Source organism: Plecotus auritus (assembly GCF_963455305.1).
Source record: "Plecotus auritus genome assembly, chromosome: 9".
Classification (NCBI taxonomy): Eukaryota; Metazoa; Chordata; class Mammalia; order Chiroptera; family Vespertilionidae; genus Plecotus; species Plecotus auritus.
In genome coordinates, this window is record NC_137783.1 from 11,560,424 (window position 1) to 11,577,797 (window position 17,374).

Genomic DNA, 17,374 nt, shown 5'->3' on the forward strand with positions numbered 1-17,374 from the left:
CCGGGCCTCTAGTTTATTATAATCACCTGTATAAAACCAGATAATTTTAAGAATATCACCCAAATGCAGTTTTCTACAGATTATAGGAAACCTTGAACAATATTTTTCATTCAGATTGTAGTCTTCATGCTATAATTGCTTTATACAAAGCCCACTCCAACCTTATCACTCAATATTATCTTCACTGCTGAACATCGGAAGATGATTTCGCAATAAAATTTAATTTACAGAGCTTATTTTCCACTAATCTTCCAGCAGAGGAAAAATGAAACACACCAAGGTACACACTCCAAGCTATGACCCTAGTGGCGTTTCTTATTTCTGGACTAGTAAGACCCCAAACATGTAATCATACTGAAATGTTGGCATTATTTTAATTGTCATAACATCCTATCTTAGAAAAAGAAGCAAAACAGTCTATTAGGAACATGTATGAAAATAAGCTTCTTCAAATGATAAAGTTCCCCTGGGGTAAGCATATTTTTTCCATAAGAAAGGAAATAATATAAAAATACAAGGCTAGTAAGGGTATTTTATTTCCAACTATTAATCTACCAATCATGGTCAACAGTATTTGAGAGTTTTAAGTAAAAAAAGAAACCAAACAGCAATAAATAGGGACTAGACATCAAGATTCAATTTTCTGTACCACATGACAAAATCCAGTCTGTCACCTCTAAGGCTCACTCCAGCTCTGAGATTTTAAAATATAATTGTATAGAAACTGCAAATTTTGGAAAAGTAAATTAATAGTAGAAGGTCTATTTCTATAGGCCATTTCGCCTCTATCTATCATTGATGTCCTAGAAAGCATTCATCTTTGAAAAAAAGAAAGCTTATTATTATTATTGTTTTTTATATTGAGGACTCCATAACAATGAACTCATAGGATATAAGCCAAAAATGAAATAGCTTCGTTATGCACTGGTGCAAAATACTGAAAGAATCTCATGAAAACTCAAATTCTTCATCAAAATGGTTACATATTTTCAAAAAAAAGATGAATGATCCCAAATAGGATGAGAGATTAGGGCTCTATGCCTGGGCTGAATGAGACTAGTACTTCCTAAACCAGATTTAAATTGCTCTGCCTCTTTTTAAAGTTATACCATAGCAAGGCCAAAGTGATACTGAATCATTTATGAGGTTTTTAAGAGTTGAAATATCAGAGTCATATATGTGCAGCAGCATTGTTCTGACATTTGAATTTCAGCAATAGGCAATTCTGAGACATTTCAAGTTATGTAAAACTTGACATTTCCATGTTAATATACAAAACAATGATGATGTGAAAAGCCACTTCTCTACCAATATTTAAAACTTAAACACTTAATAAAACTTTAGACGCACAGACCTCTAAAATTGAAACCCACATAAGAAATCCTTACCTAAAAGCTTTCAATGTTTATCCACATAAAAAGTACATGCTGAATATTCATCTTCCTGCACTACTTTTTTGCATTTACCAGTATACACAGAAAAAGGAAAAAACATTACTAATTGTTTTGTAGACTACTTATTGCCAATTTAACTTTCTTTTCATTTCGTGTGTCTGTGTGTGTGTAAGAGAGAGAGAGAGAGAGAGAGAGAGAGAGAGAGAGAGAGAGAGAGAGAAGAGAATATTCCTACCATGAACCACAGATCATTTAAGATTGCTTCTCAAATGTTAAAAACTATATTGAATACAATATAGTTAAGTATATTTCACTTTCCTGAAGAGCATGAATCTCAGCCAGTTGTAATTTTATAAGAAATGAAAATGAACTATTCATGAATGACTACCATGTCCAATGATCATCTCCTCAAACACCCAAACTAAAATGTTTTGACATTATGATCTCTTGGTAGAAAGAGCCAAGACATGTTTTTGAAAGGCTGAAATAAGCAGGGTAATAATGAAGAACAAAATGTATAACATTTTCAAGCTGCAAATTAACAAGCAGATATTGACTTTCCTTTGAGGTCAATAACAGCTCTTATTGATCTAAAAAGTTAATACCTACTAAGGTCAATATAAGATCTCAAGGGTCACCACATCTGGATTGGAACTTCCACTTCCTTTCACATATGAATATTGCTGAAATTGGCACAACTGTGTTTGGAGAAATCAGGAAAACGTCATTATGATGCCAGAATAACCCAAAGAAGGCCAAGGAAGCTAAACACAGAGAGAGTTTTCAAAGTCTGTATAAATTTTTCAGGGACCTTGACCTTGAGATGTAAATCCTAATAATTGTTACACAATTGGGGCCGTTAAGTAAGGAGAAACAAAAATAATTGAAAATTATGTTTTTAATTACAAGTGTTTGTTCATAGTATTGACATATGGAATCTCTCTCTCTTGCTTTATATTATTTGGGAAATATAATGTGGAATAAACCTTCAAAATAGATATTAGGCACTTTTAAATAAGGAGAAAATTATTTTTAAAAATTAAAATTAAACAGTGTCATTTGGGAAATTTAGAATAGCAAAAATTATCATCTTAATAGTCTTACAAAACTATTTTTATCATTATCATGCAGTCTGTTGTAATTTTCTAGACTGAAAAATATATTGACTATTGCTGATCATTCTTCTAATAATTAAAATGGTCTACTCATTCTTTTTTATCTTTGGGTTTTCTTTTTTATTATTTTATTAAATGTGTTGGGGTGACATTGAATAAAATCATTTAGGTTGAAGTGTACAATATATAACACATCATCTGTATATTGCATTGTATGTTTACTACTGAAAGTCAACTCGCCTTCTGTCTCATCTGAAAGACAGCCCATGGGGGTGGGAGTGGGGGGGAAGCACATGAACATTAGATCCATGTTCCCCGGCGTCCTGAAATTTAATATTTATTAGCCTGATCCTTTCACAGCCAAATAAGTGTTCATATCGTTCTTTTAGAATTACTAGAAGCACTGAGGGAGGAAGAGGAAAGAGAAGGAACACACTCTCCTTGAGCATTTACTAAGTACCAAAAACCTGGGCAAGACACTTTCAATAGACACGGGCCAAATTTCTACAGCGATAAACAGAGGTCGGGTCTGCAGCAACTGACAGTGTTACATAATGGGTATTCAATAACTATGAAGATACTGCGATTGCAATGCAAAGTTCTTTTAAAACAGTTTCAGATTTACAGAAAAATTACAATAGGACAGAGTTCTCATACAGTTAACACTCAGTTTCCCCTATTGTTACCATCTTACATTACTATGCTACATTTGTCACCATTAAAGAACCAATAATGATACTTATTGTGAACTAAAGTCGATATTTTATTCATATTTCCTTCGTTTTCATCTGATGTCCTCAGACACTCTGTCTAATGTTTCAGGACACCATCCAGGATACCACCTTACATTCAGTCACTTGTCTCCTTACATTGGTCTTGGCTATGACAGCCTGCAAAGTTCTTTAAGCACATAGTTTAGAAATGGTATAAATAAATTTCCCGACTCGTATCTATTGTGAACACTTAAATGAAAGCATGAGCAGCAGAATAATCTTTCGTTACAGATCTAAGGAATATACATTTGAGAAGCAAATGGAGATAAATGTCTGGTAGAGAGGAAAGTAGGTGATAGTGACTTTTGAATGTGTCTGTTAATAGAACATAGATAAGAAAGTTTCACTTGTCACAAGTTCTAGATTACAACCACTGACCTGACCTGTGCCATCTACTCCTCCACCTCTCCCTATCATGTGGTTACTAGCCAGGGTTTTAATTGATGGAGTATAAGGCAATGAAGTAGGCAAGAAATAAATACACTGCCCTTCTATACTGGTTCTCTCTCTCTTTTTCTTTTTAAAATAAATTTTTATTGATTTCAGAGAGGAAAGGAGAGAAACATCAATGATGAGAGAGAGTCATCAGTCAGCTGCCTCCTGCACACCCCCACTGGGCATTGATTCTGCAACCATGGCATGCACCCCAACCAGGAATCGAACTGTGACCTCCTGTTTCACAGGTCGATGCTCACCCACTGAGCCATACTGTAGAGTTGTGCTTAGAAAGTGGTTGTCCAGTTGGAAGTATGTTTCCTAGTCCCCTTCCATGTAAGTGGCACCATTCAACTAGTCCTTGTCCGTGAAATGTCTGTACAATCAATGTGTGTCAAAAGCTGCCTATGGGGCTTTAAGGGTGGTGTGTGTTCTCCATTCTCTATCGGGCCAGTGCCTGAATGTCCAGGACCCCAAAGCCTCAGGGCAGGGCAGAACCACAAAGTAGGAAGACCCTGGACTTCTGAATCAGCACACGGAGGCTGTCTGCTCACTACGGGCACCTGAGTTGGACTGTTCTAAGGGTGAGAAGTAAACTTGACTTCACCCAGCTACTGGGGCATTTGGGGTTTATTTATCACAGGACCTAGAATCACTACGCAAAGTAGCAAGTGGAATCCGACTTTTACTGAGCACTCTGATGGACTAAACATGTGTTGGATATTTTATATAGTTTACCTTATTTGGACTAGACTCTGCTCAAGTTAAACACTATAAGATTATCAGCAGGTTACAACAACCTCCCTACAGAAGACCTGCAAACATTTTTATATGTTAGGAAGCAAATACTTGGAAAGGCTAATGAACTTGCCCAAGATCTCCCAGTTATTATGTGGCAGATCTAAGATTTGAACCTGGGTATGTTTAGTTACAAAGATCCAAACACATTCCATTTTGCCTCACTGCAGGTGAAAGAGGTGATCTGAATTGGTGCTTGGATTTAAAAATATAATTCCTATGCATTTTCTATGTGTACCTTTTTTTTTTTTTTTTTTATCCTCACAGGAGAGCAAATATTATAGATGTGCTCTCCCTACTTTTTATGTGGTGGGCATGAGGTCCTAATTTACAAGGGGTGGGTGGGTGTGGGACAATTAGCTCGCTTGAATTTGTTAGCATTTTCCAGATCAAGACAATGTTACACAAAGATGCCGAAGAGAAAGATACACGCCACCTCTGTAACCTGCTGATAATCTCATGGTGTTTTAATTTGAGCAGAGTCCAGCCACTCACGGAGGGCACGGAAGCGTGGTTGCTCCACGAGGTTTACAGTTAACAAAAGAGAGAACAGAAAGACCTGACTTGTTCGCACAACAGTAGGAATTTAAAGACCTATACGGGGTGTGCGTTCTACAGGAAGCCCAAGCAGGAAGAAAAATGGAACGCTGTACCTTGTACACAGCAATCGAAATGAGGGGGCTCATTGTAGTAAGAAAATGCACAGCTGGCAGGCAGCATCAGTGGGGCAATAAGATATTTGGTCCATCTTCATGCTTACCTTTTTGGAGTCATAGTGTTTTAAAAAAAAGGTCTCCTTTTTATATATTAACAAAGTCACTCCAGTCAATCTCTTTAACTCACCTACATGAAAAATTTAGATGAGCTTGTAAAAGTCCTATGCTAACACCAGTGAGAAAAATTGGTCCTTTAAATTTGTGCAGCTTTCTTAAGATGGAGTTTTGTTTGTTTAATAACAAGTCCTACTCATCAACAGGTCTGCATAGAGCATGGAACATTCTGGGTAATTCATAGATATGCTAATGAGGAAGAGGAAAACCAAATGAAACTTAATAAGCCCTCTGGTTGGTGAAAATTGATGGCATTTGAGAAAGTATTCAGGGGATCAGTGTACTCAATCTCAACAAATAATTTCCATTTCAAATAAGTTAACTATTGATTGATAAATGAGGTAATAGATGTAAAAGTAGTCTGAAATTTTCAAAGTAGATTACACAGTGTTATTTCTAATACGAGTGTTATTATTTTCAGCACATGCTACAAGATTAAGATTTACCAAAGTTTATAATGTAAAGCATTAAAAATGTTCAATGTATTAAATAAAAATACTTGCACAACTGACGATGAAAATGGAGAGGATAATTGGGGAGGTTACTCTGAAACAATAAAAACTTGAGGAAAAATGTTTTTAAAATGAATGTTATCACTTTCCAGTATACTTAATCATTAAGACTCACTTGGTCAGGGCTCTAATCCTATACATCAGAAGGCTGCTGGTTCGATTCCTGGTCAGGGCATATACCCAGGGTGTGGGCTTGACCTTCATCTCCGGGGTGTGCAGGAAGCAACCCACCGACGGACATCAATATTTCTCTCTCTCCCCCTCCCTTCCTCTCTTTCTAAAAATCAATAAAAATATATTTTTTTAAAGCCAAGCATTAGATAGTCCATAGGACACATTCTAGAAAGTCTCAGAAGCCACGTATTCGCCCCAGAGCCTGCCTGCTCATGGTTTACCTACGTCCCCTTCTCCCCCTCTATTTATTCCAGAAGGCCCACCTCTTCCGAGTCTTCCCCTGACCCAGTGAAATAGACTTAATTATTTCCTCCACCCTACTTCAAATACACTAATTATGTTTATTGTAGGGATTTATTGATATGTATTTCCCTAATAGATATTTTGCCAAGATAGTCCAGCTTATTAAAGGAGCTTTATATTCTAGGTGCAGTGTTTATGTATTTAACAGCGTTTTCTGAGGTGGGCACTACAGAATTTTCACAGCATGGGTTCTGCTCCCTCCTAAATTTCATAAAATCCATTACCCCTTTCAGGTGTGTTGACTATCTCCCCTACCTGACTCACCAGTGCAAATCTTGCTAATCATATTAATTTAAGGCAGCATTTTTCTTGCCATTTCAGAGATCAACTTAGCCCAGTCCAGATCTAATTTCACAGGAGCCAATATTTGTTTTCTGAATAAATGTTAAAGTTCCACTGTGCTGCATTTAAGTGGTGTGTGTTGCAAACAGCATTGAAATGGAAATAGAGAAAATTAGCTCTATTGTAAAGGTATATTTTATGTTGATATAAATACCAACCTTTGAATATGGACCAGGACCTTAGATCATTGGCTGTGATGAGATTACCAACAAGGAACATAATGGCAGGATTACCCAACAACATGCTCATTTTTCCTCCAAAAGGACAGTCTTCAAAAAGCTTTTCTCCTTGTTTGGCTTTAGGGAGGGTCCTTCCTCTCTCTAAATAAATAGATATTTATTTAACTATGACTTAGAGTTTATATCTCAAGATGCAAAAGGCCAACACGGTGCCACACATGAATGACGACCCACCATGACAGTCTCTTTGATAATGACTTTACTTGGAAAAACATATTCTTCAATAAAAAAAAATTACTTTTTTTAGTGTTGACTTTGTTCTCTTAACGGCAAAACACTGTAGCCCAACAGGAAATACAGACGAAAGCTTCAAATGGAGAGAGAGCACACACAAAAGCCATTTTTAAAGCTCATGTCCGTCAACTTTTCCACTTGATATAAGTCGTACACAAAGTCTTAGTCCAACGAACCCATGCTGTGAAAATTCTGTAGTGCCCACCTCAGAAAACGCTGTTAAATACATAAACACTGCTGAAAAGAAGACTTCTGGGCACTGGAAATCGGAGTCAAAGGGAAAATAAACCTGATTAAAAAAATTCCCAAGGAAAGTTACACAAGCACAGTGCAACAAGGTCATAAGCTTAACCGTCCTCTGCTGTCACATTTGAAAGTAAATTGGCATTCCAGCGACCTGCTTTGGTCGTCACTCTTTTTCTCAACTCACAGAGATGCCACGGAATAAGAATGGCTTCACGTGTGTCTCACAGACCAACTGGAAAAGTGCTAGGCAGTATGGCTTAAGACCCTTTAAAAATGAGTATAATACTTTTTAATGGATTAAAAATGAACCCTATGCATTCCCTTGGACCTCCTGAGGAGAAGGTCCTCCAAATAGGGTTTAAATGGCATCCTTTTCTTACCACTGCGAAGTGCACCAGTATCTCAGAGACCCTCACAAAGTAAACTTAAGCGCAACTTGAAAATATTCCTTAAGAGTTTCACCCAGAGGACAACCTCCTCTGTTCTTTCCAGAGCAGAACCCCAGCTTTTTGAGAATAAGACTTGAAATAGGGTTTTAATTCTAAAGTAAGTGATCACTACACATCACACATTATTATTTTACCACTGGGTAGACTTTTTAAAACTCACAGAACATGGTCAAGTAATCCTTCTCAGCATTAAAAAATGCATATTCAAGCAGAGATATCTTTAATTCTGAAAGCATAACCACACAGTCCACCACTCAAAATAATGAATGAAGAAACATTTTCTAAAGATAACTTTTTCTGTCAATAAGTTTAATATTTCTATAGAAAGATATTTTCTCTAAAATAGATGTGCTTGGATAAAAATAGTTAAAATCAACTCAATTGCATAATCCCATTTTCTGTTCCAATATTGTAAAACATGAAGTGTTAATTTGTTATTGCTGCAATAACAGGGACATGTCATATTTTGAAATTTCAATCTGTGCCTATACAAAATTACTTAAGTTAAAAATCTCAAGTGTTTATTCCCGGCGGATTTGGCTCAGTGGTTGAGCACTGACTTATAAACCAGGTCACCAGTTTGATTCCCAGTCAGGGCACATGCCTGGGTTTTGGGCTCGATTCCCAGTGTAGGGAGTGCAGGAGGCAGCTGATCAATGATTTTCTCTCATCATTGATGTTTCTTTCTCTCTCTCTCCCTGTCCCTTCTTCTCTCTGAAATCAATAAAAAATATTTTTTAAAAATCTCAAGTGTCTATAGACACAACATTCTGTACTCAGAAGCCCTAGGATTCTGTACTCATCATTCCAGCTCTGCATTCCTGAGGTGCCTGACACTCAGTGAAGTTCAATAAAAGCTTGTGGAATAAGTGAAATACAACATTTGCCTTCTTTCATATAATGTCTACCACTCCCACTAGTATTGTAGAGTCATAAAGTTATTCTTCTACCAACTGATAACAGCTTTAAGAGCAAGGCACATACAGTTAATACTTTTTGGTTCTGTTTTCCCAGGAGACTTATAAATGACTTATCAGTAAATGAAGGGACTAAAAAAAGCTCTCTCATATTTCTTCCAGGAGATGTTAGCTCAGTTCCAAGCAAACTTAACGACTTTGAAAATAGTTTTCGCCCTGGCCAGTGTGGCTCAGTTAGTAGTGCGTCGTCCCGTGCACCGAAAGGTCACCAGTTTGATTTCCAGTCAGGGCATGTGCCCAGGTTGTGGGTTCAGTCCCCAGTCCGGGTGGAAACATACATCAATGTTTCTCTGTCTCTTCCTCTCCCTTCCTGTCTTTCTAGAATCAATAAAAACGTACTAACAATAGTTTTACTAGGCATTAGTTTCTATTCTTGTGCACTGTTTTACCCATTCATCTTTTCTATAGATGCTACATTAATACATTCAAGGAATTGTACTTTGGAATCAAATTAATACATTGTACATAGTGAACACTCTTGAGAGGGGAGTGAAGGGATGAAAGGAAAAAGAAAGAAGGAGACGAAGGGAAGAGAATTAAAATAATGAGGATGAGGTAGAAGGATAAGAAAATATCAGCAGCCATGGAAGAAACTTCTGAAATGATAAAGAAAATGACTGGCTTTAAGTCTGATATAAACTTGGTCTCAATAGATACTTCCAAAACGGATTAAAATTTCTAAATGAGTTCTATGGTGAGTTGATTAAAATAATAATAGCAATAAGGTGACTTGAAGGACAGTATCAAGAACCAAAGGATAGAAGTGATAAGCTGCAGTATTGTTCTCTTATACCTCATAATCTCCATATAACCCCTGGAAAGGCTCAGGAAAACTCCGTGAGTAGTTCAGCCAAGACTTTTAGACAATTAAAGATATGAAGGAAGTCACCTCACACTGTAAATATATTTGTTCAGATTCTTTAAAAAGTTCCTAACATGAAACACATTTGTTTGATTTTTAAAATGTAAGCTGATGCCACTAACGATTGCTTTTCCTGTAGAAATAGGCAAATAGAAAAACAGTGGCATACATAAATGATCTCATTCTCTTGAAAATGCTATAGTTCTAAGAATTATTTGTTTTCCAGAAGAAAACATACAGAAATAATACAGGCTGGCAGTGGTAACACCCTGTTGTAAGATCAATGACCAAATGGAACACCTGAGCTCGGTGGCCTGAGGTAACTGTGAGAGAAGGGGTGCCAACTCTAAGGCTTGGTATGTGTTAAAAAAAGAAGTCATACTTCCATATCTTCTCCTCCTTGCACTTCATTTCTTTAAGAAAAAGAAACCAATAAGTTCTAAAAGTTTTTCCTTTTGAAAGATGCTGTTCCACTGCTACTATAACAAAATGATTAGTATGAAAAATTTATATCATAACCCAAAGGCAGAGCTGTTGACTGACTAGACATGACTAGGCCGAAAGCTAGCAGGGAAGCACAAAATGTACAAGCAACAGGGTGTCCATCACAATTACTCTCCCTCCTCCCCACCCCCCATTACTTTAGTAAGAAGCAAGAGCCAAAAAAAAAAAAAAAAAAAGGCAGCTTCGTGCTCGCTTTCTCATGTCTCAACCCATGTTCAAACTCATCCCAGGAATTATCGGGATGACTCCTACGCGGAGGCTGTGAGTGGCACAGCTGTCTTTACCTCTACAAAGTTTAGCCTTGCTTTTCCTCACACACTTGGTTTTATAGCCTGTAGGAAGTTCCCAAGCCTTATATGACAAACAACTGTCTAACTGTATAAAGCTTTGTAGTTAATCTACCATTAGTAGTTAATGGTAGTTAATCCTCCATCAAAAACTCCAAGACCGAGGTTGGTTTTTGGGCCACTCTTCAACTGACATTTTCCATGTTGACTGTATCGATAGTTTGATGTGGATGCTATATTTTAGCACATGCGGAAAGAATAACTATCAAATCCCACTCAATCTTATAACCTTGATCAATACATGGCCCTCTAGGATCTGTGAACTTCTTTGATGACTTCCTTCAGGAGGAACAACATGGATGATGTAGGGAAAGAGAAAAGGCAGCCCAATCCCTGTGATCAGTGTCACAGTAAGAATATCCCCAACCCAGCTGAGTCCCAGGTGGGAAGGGGCTCGCCAATAGACTGTTTCATTAAAGAAGGTTCCTTGATGATGAGCATGCTCTATAGGCATGGTGTTACATTCCCCAAGGATGTCCAGGTAACACTTTTAAAAAATTCCTTTAATCTATACAAATTTTTCATCACAACAAATTTTTGTTTTCTAGGAGACAGAGAAAGATAAATGCTTATATATCATCAAATGACCAACACATTAATAATAATATTTATATTTGTACAGTGTTTTATGGTGTATAAACCATTTTCATATATGCTATCATTTCTTAGGAATATGCTGAGACAGGCAATATTATTTCCATTTTATTGCAAAAGTCAATGAGACTCAGAGAGGTGGTATGATTGGCTCAAGGTCACACAAAAAGCGCTAGAACCTGAGCCTGATCCTTTGACCTCATGCTCAGGGCTCTTGGCTTTATTCACATTCTTCACAAGGACAGTACCTTCTAAAGGTAAGCCCAAGGACAAAACAAACAAAAGCTGGCTTTTATTCTAGTCGGGACTGAAAGGCAATCTATCAGTTATCTCAGAAAGAAGGGCTGCTTCTACTACTAAAAAATCTGGAGGGTTTATGGTTTTCTTTAGATTTCTCACCATGACTATAACACCAACACCATCGGTGTTCTTCCTACTCAGTTTCTTAGAATTACTCCCATAAGCCAGCCAATACAGAATGGCCATGAACCCAGGGCAACGAGAAACACTGGCCATTCACAAAAGAAATTATTTGGAATCATTTTTATTGTACCTGCTCTACCAAAATAAACATTTTTTTGTGAAGTAAATTTTAAAAAATGATGGAAATGTTAACTGTATATTTTTGTGATGTACATACTGGGCAAGGACTATCTAAAATTTGTTAAACAGATGGTACATTAACTATACTTTGCAAAACAAAGCAAAAAAAGAAAGCTCAGTAATAAGAAGCTGATGACCACGAAGGGGTTAATGAATATTGATTTACTCTGTAAAAACAAACAGTCATTGCATGAAACATTTATAATGAAAAAGCTTGCCTATTTTAAGTAGACTAGTCTTAGAAGTTAAATTAGGGCTGTGCTTTCTGAAAAAACTAGTGTTAATCCAAACCAAAAGTATTATCATGTACATTAGCACTGCTGCTAATTGTGACTTTTTTTTTCTTGATATCTGATTATAGGCTCTGTCCAAGATTTAAAAAAAAAAAAACCCACAAAAAACAATACAAGATGATTATTAAAAATCACTTCTGACACCAGGATAAATAAGCAAGGTAAAAGAGGAATAGTTACTTCTTTGCCCCTAGGTCACAGCATTCCGACTGATTAAAATGTTAATTTTTACATGTGAGAAATACACGTAACGGAGCAAACAACTGGAGACCGCACCGTGTGCTAGCAATCATCGCGGGTGGGTAAACTGACAACATGTAACTGCATATTAAGACAAATGTAGAATTTAGACAAAGTATTCCATCTCTTTTCAGATATAGACTTTTAAACCTCAGGAACTGTTTTCAGTAGATGTCATGCCTTTTAACTTGAAAAAAGATAAGCACAAATAAGCTCCCAATTGTCTCCCCAATATGTAAACCACATCTCGGGCTGCTGTCTCCGCTGCTCCTTTGAAGTTACCCTGAAATGTCATGTGTTGTGAAGACTGCTGTGCATAAGCAAGACAATTTGCTCACTCTCAGAATTCTTACCGGTTTCCACTGCTATTTGGTACCCAGCCTCTAGTCTCCGAGATGACCTTTCCAGCCTCTCTGTGTTATCGAGCAGATGTGCCCTCTGAAAAAGAAAAAGGGGAAAAATCAGATGGCCGTCTACAATGTCATATTTTGCCTTAAAAAAAAAAAAAAGATGCTTTTGTATGCCCTAACATTTTGGAGGGAGGGGGGCACTCAAAGCCCCCTAGAGATAATTTTTAGCAAATCTTCCATTATAAGAACCATGACAATGGACAGATTTCCAATCAATCAATCGTGTATGGACCATCCATGTTTTTTGTTTTAAAAGGCAGACTCGTGCTGTGTGTGGCTATAATAAATCTTACTCCAAAACACTGAAAAATGTATTAAGACTAGGGCTAACTGGTTCTCTCCTTTTTCAGCAGAGGTAGATATATGAGATATTTACATAGATCCATGACCCTTATTTTACGTTTATTTTGTATAAAATACAATCATTTAAAACACTCATTTGTTCCTTTGATTTCTGCAGATAGTAATTTTAAAACAGGAACTTTATTTTTAAGAGAATGTCCCTCTATTTTGGATGTGTGTCAACATGCCATAGAGGACAACATATGCTACTAAAACAGAATACTAAACAGCAGTTCTAGTTAAGACAGCCACCAAGAATCAAGAGGTTCATATTCCTCCATGCACAGAGACGCACAAAATTGTGAATTTATACACTAGATTGAAGGTAAGCTTTTGACACAGTGTTTTAGACTATGAACTAATATAATAATTACATGCACTCCTTTATATTATATTTAATTGGGCAACTAGAGGATCTTCCCCAGATTCTCAGCTTCTAAACTTTCTTTTCCACAATGAGGTTGGGTTCTTTGAAAAACCATGATTCTACACCAGATCTATTCAGGTTGACAAACAGATTTGTAAAGTTATCATGACTGTGAATGGGTAAGAATATGTGAAATGCATATGTGAATGTGTTTGTGTGTGTGTGTGTGCGAGTAGAAATGTGTATGTCTGATACTTAGAAATATATAAATATGTGTGTGTTTATTTGTGTGTGTATATGCATACATGTATTGGTATCAATTAGTAGTTTAACCCCTCAAATCAGTTTTGGTATTTGGTCAAAAGAGAAATATTGCAAGCACAACTCCTACAACTTTGTGTTGTTGACAGATGTCACTTAAAATAGAAGAAAAGCTTCCTAATAATAATAAAAAAGGAGGTGCCATGCGTATTATCTGAGTGGCTGTCGAGTGAAACGATCTACCTTGCTCTAATGAGCCCCCATGGATCTTGGAGATGCAAGCTGTATTGACATGCACACTTAAGCTAATACACCTAGACCAGTGCCTCCAAGCTCTAGCAGCCAGGGATGCTGACAGAATATCTCGCTTCCATCTTCAAAGAAAGGAAGTGATTAGTATGTTATCATTACCATTCAAAACGTGATTTCCTTATTCCCTCCCGGCATAGGTGACACATCTGAGATGCGGCCAGACGTTGGAGGCAGCTAAAGCCACATCAAAGCTTTCCTTGAAATTTTTTTGGGGGGAAGGGCTGGGCGGGGGCGGGGGTGGTGGTGGTGGTGGTGGTAAGAATCATTAAAACAATGCATTTAGAACAGAGAGATAGGACCTGATGTGAAGGTCAGGAAAGCTGCAACAACAGCCTACAATAATTAATAAAGTCATCTCATATACGGTGGAGAAATTAAGAGAAAACTTCCCCTCTGGAAAAGAAAAAAGCTAAACTAAATAAATAAAAGGGAGGAAGGAAGGAAAGCTTATATCCTGGAAATGCAAAATCACTAAAGGCTGTAATTGAGAAAAAGAAAAGCAAGGGGGGCTGTGTGTTTGGCATTAATGACCATTTTTAAAGAAAATTAAACATTTTACTCGTGTTGTCGAAATAGCTTTGTCTTGATTCTCACTACATGCAGGTTTTGGGGGAATAGCATTACTCCTCCCTTCTCTGAATATTGTTTTCTACCTTAACAAAGGACTTCATTTCAAACTGGTGATTCTCGAAAAAGAGATCAAATTTGTGAAATCAAGAGTAATCTGAATTTTAATCCAGAGTAACAAAACAAAGATTTTTAGTTCATTTGTAGATTGGATGAAATCCCTAAATTGAAACAAAACATTTAGCTACTGTAGATTTTTAAAAAGTCCAAGATCAATACTGGAAATCAACAGTCTCATTAGATGATTATATATAATGTAGGAAACAAAGCATTTAAATGCGGAATGATTTTTGGGATCCCATGAAATGGGACCAAGTCAGATTATCCTGAGTATGGCTACGATGGGAAGCCAATTTCTACAAGAACTTCTGTTTTTTAAAAAGAATATCCCTAAATGACAGAAATAGCTCCTCTTCAGGCCAGTGCGGTTCTATCGGAGTAAATGCGCACACAGGAGGACTACCCAGTTACCAGCAGCTTTTCCCCAGGACCTCACTTTGTATTTCCGAGCCTCTTCACTTAAGTCAAGCTAAAAACAAGTTCCTGTAACAGCTGTACTATTTACATTGTTCCCTTAGTTGTGCTTTGCCCCAGTCCCTGAAAATAAAAGGACGTACACTACAGTAGCAGCTGAGGCTTTCAACTTGCCCCCACATTCCATCCCAAACTCATTCTCTCACCCTCTCCTCAGCCCTTTCAAAGCAGGTAAGCAATGCTGTGCAGCAGCTTCAGACAGAGCCCCACTTGTGTGAGGAGCCGTGCAATGTGAGAGCTGGGGATGCAGGACTGAAACGGAGCGCCAGGCACAGCCAAAGCCAGCTCAGCTGCCGTGCACACCCAGCCTGCCTCCGAGCGTGCCCTGCTTCCACAACTGAGCCGGAAAGAGAATCATCACGGGGAAGGGATGGGGCATACTTTGCTTCCAAACACAACAAAACATCCTATTTCACAGGAGACGAGTGCCTGTTTTCTTAGGATAAGAAAGAAGTGTGGGGTACATCCAGTTTGATTCCTATTAGAATCCTGGTTGAGAAACAATTCCTTCTGAGGAAACCATGTACCAATGCACTGCCATCACTGTGACCTGTCCTATAAATATCAACACTGCATCCATTTCAAAGATTGTTAAAAGACCATTCAGAGTATTTTATTCCATTAGTTGAGTGATATCATTCTTCCAGGTACAACTGCATTGCAGGTTACAGTTTTGGCAACGTGCAAAACGGATGAAACTGTTTGATAGGCACCACAAAATGTTCAAAGAAATGCAGAGGTGATGTTAGCACCTTTCAGAATTAAGATTGCTAAGTCCACACAATTCGGCTTACCAAGAACAACAAAAAGAGCCTTCTGTCAAAAATGCTGATTGTGATAAGGCACACACTTTTATTAATTATATTCATTGCTAAATTTAGGAGCCAGGGCTTCATGTAGTGAATTTCCTTATACAGAGCTTTTCAAGTCGATTGTTAGTTCCAATAACATTTGAGAATTCAGATTCTTCACCTAAGCATGGACATATGCAAATCCACACAAGTAGATATTGTCTTGCAAAAGAAATAACATGGATGCATCACTCCCTTCAGGAAAAAATCTATATGTCACAACTGCAATTGATTATATTTGTTTAGTGTATACACATCTGCTTCAATGTAGGAAAGATAAAAAAAATGCAAAAAGGTTAGAGGGTGCGGCTTTTGTGTATTTTCACCCTTCATTTTATATATCATTATTACTTTTACTAAGAGAAGACATCACTCATATATCTACAATCACAAGAATTGTTGAAAAGCACTATCTACAAGCCTCTACACCAGCATTCGCATCACCTTGAGAACAATAGCATAGCAATAAAAAACTTGTAGGAAACTCTGAGTCAATGCAGACAATCTAAACTCAGAAATAATTCACAGTACTCTTATGATCATAAGCAACTGGACAATTTTTAAATTGCAGTATGGGCCATTATTTTATGCTCTAATAGAAAAGTAACCTCAACCTCCCTCAATAAAGAATAAGACTACTTACTCTATCTCTGAAAGCACAGTTGATGTGTTTGATCTAATTAAAAAGAAATACAGAATCATTCAGCATTCCTCATTGATATGGGGATAAAATTATAAGCATTGCTGTAACTATGTGCTGGGCCACACAAAAGTCTGAGGCTGCGCTATGAAACAGGCCAGCAAACTCAGGAAAGTGAGAACTCACTTGGGTGCTATTTGCTGCAGAAAGGAATGTGTTTCACAATGACGAGAGCTTTGGCTATTTTAGGTATCTGTGTACACAGACAAGTAGTGCATTTATAACATATGTGTGTTTCCCTAAAGGGATAATAGATTCATGGTATCTTAGGTTGAATTTTAGGTGAAGCAAAGAAGTTTATTTAAAAATAGTTTTCAGTACAGTAAATCAGATTGTCAGAAAAAAAAATGAATCATATTGATTTCTTTATGAAACCAATACAAATAAAACAAATCTGAAGTTGGTCTACATTAAAACTATACTTGAGTATAGCTTTAAGATATTCCTTTATTTTCCCTCCATTTTTGCCTTTTAAAATATGAATTTCCCCATGATGCTAACAAACAACAATGATCACTGACACAAGCATAATTTGGATAGATGTGTTTTTGAAAGATAATCAGCAGAGAATATGTCTAGGAATATAATCAATACTTTTGCTATGTGCAGATTTTCCCGGAAAAATGAACCCAAAGATCTTACTCCAGATTTAGAAACTCAATTTTATAAGGAAAAGCAGAATTAAAAAAAAAAAAAAAAGGCAAGC

At 37.1% G+C, this 17,374-nt stretch overlaps 1 protein-coding gene across 4 annotated transcripts in view; it reads right to left on the minus strand.

Annotated features, from left to right (window-relative positions):
* Positions 1-17,374, minus strand: part of VTI1A (vesicle transport through interaction with t-SNAREs 1A) — a 325,141-nt gene that overhangs the window by 235,049 nt on the left and 72,718 nt on the right. For all 4 annotated transcript variants that reach the window (XM_080643014.1, XM_080643011.1, XM_080643012.1 and 1 more), the window contains one exon: positions 12,618-12,702. In XM_080643014.1, the coding sequence (XP_080499140.1) occupies positions 12,618-12,702 (85 nt within the window). The remainder of the gene's footprint in view (positions 1-12,617; positions 12,703-17,374) is intronic.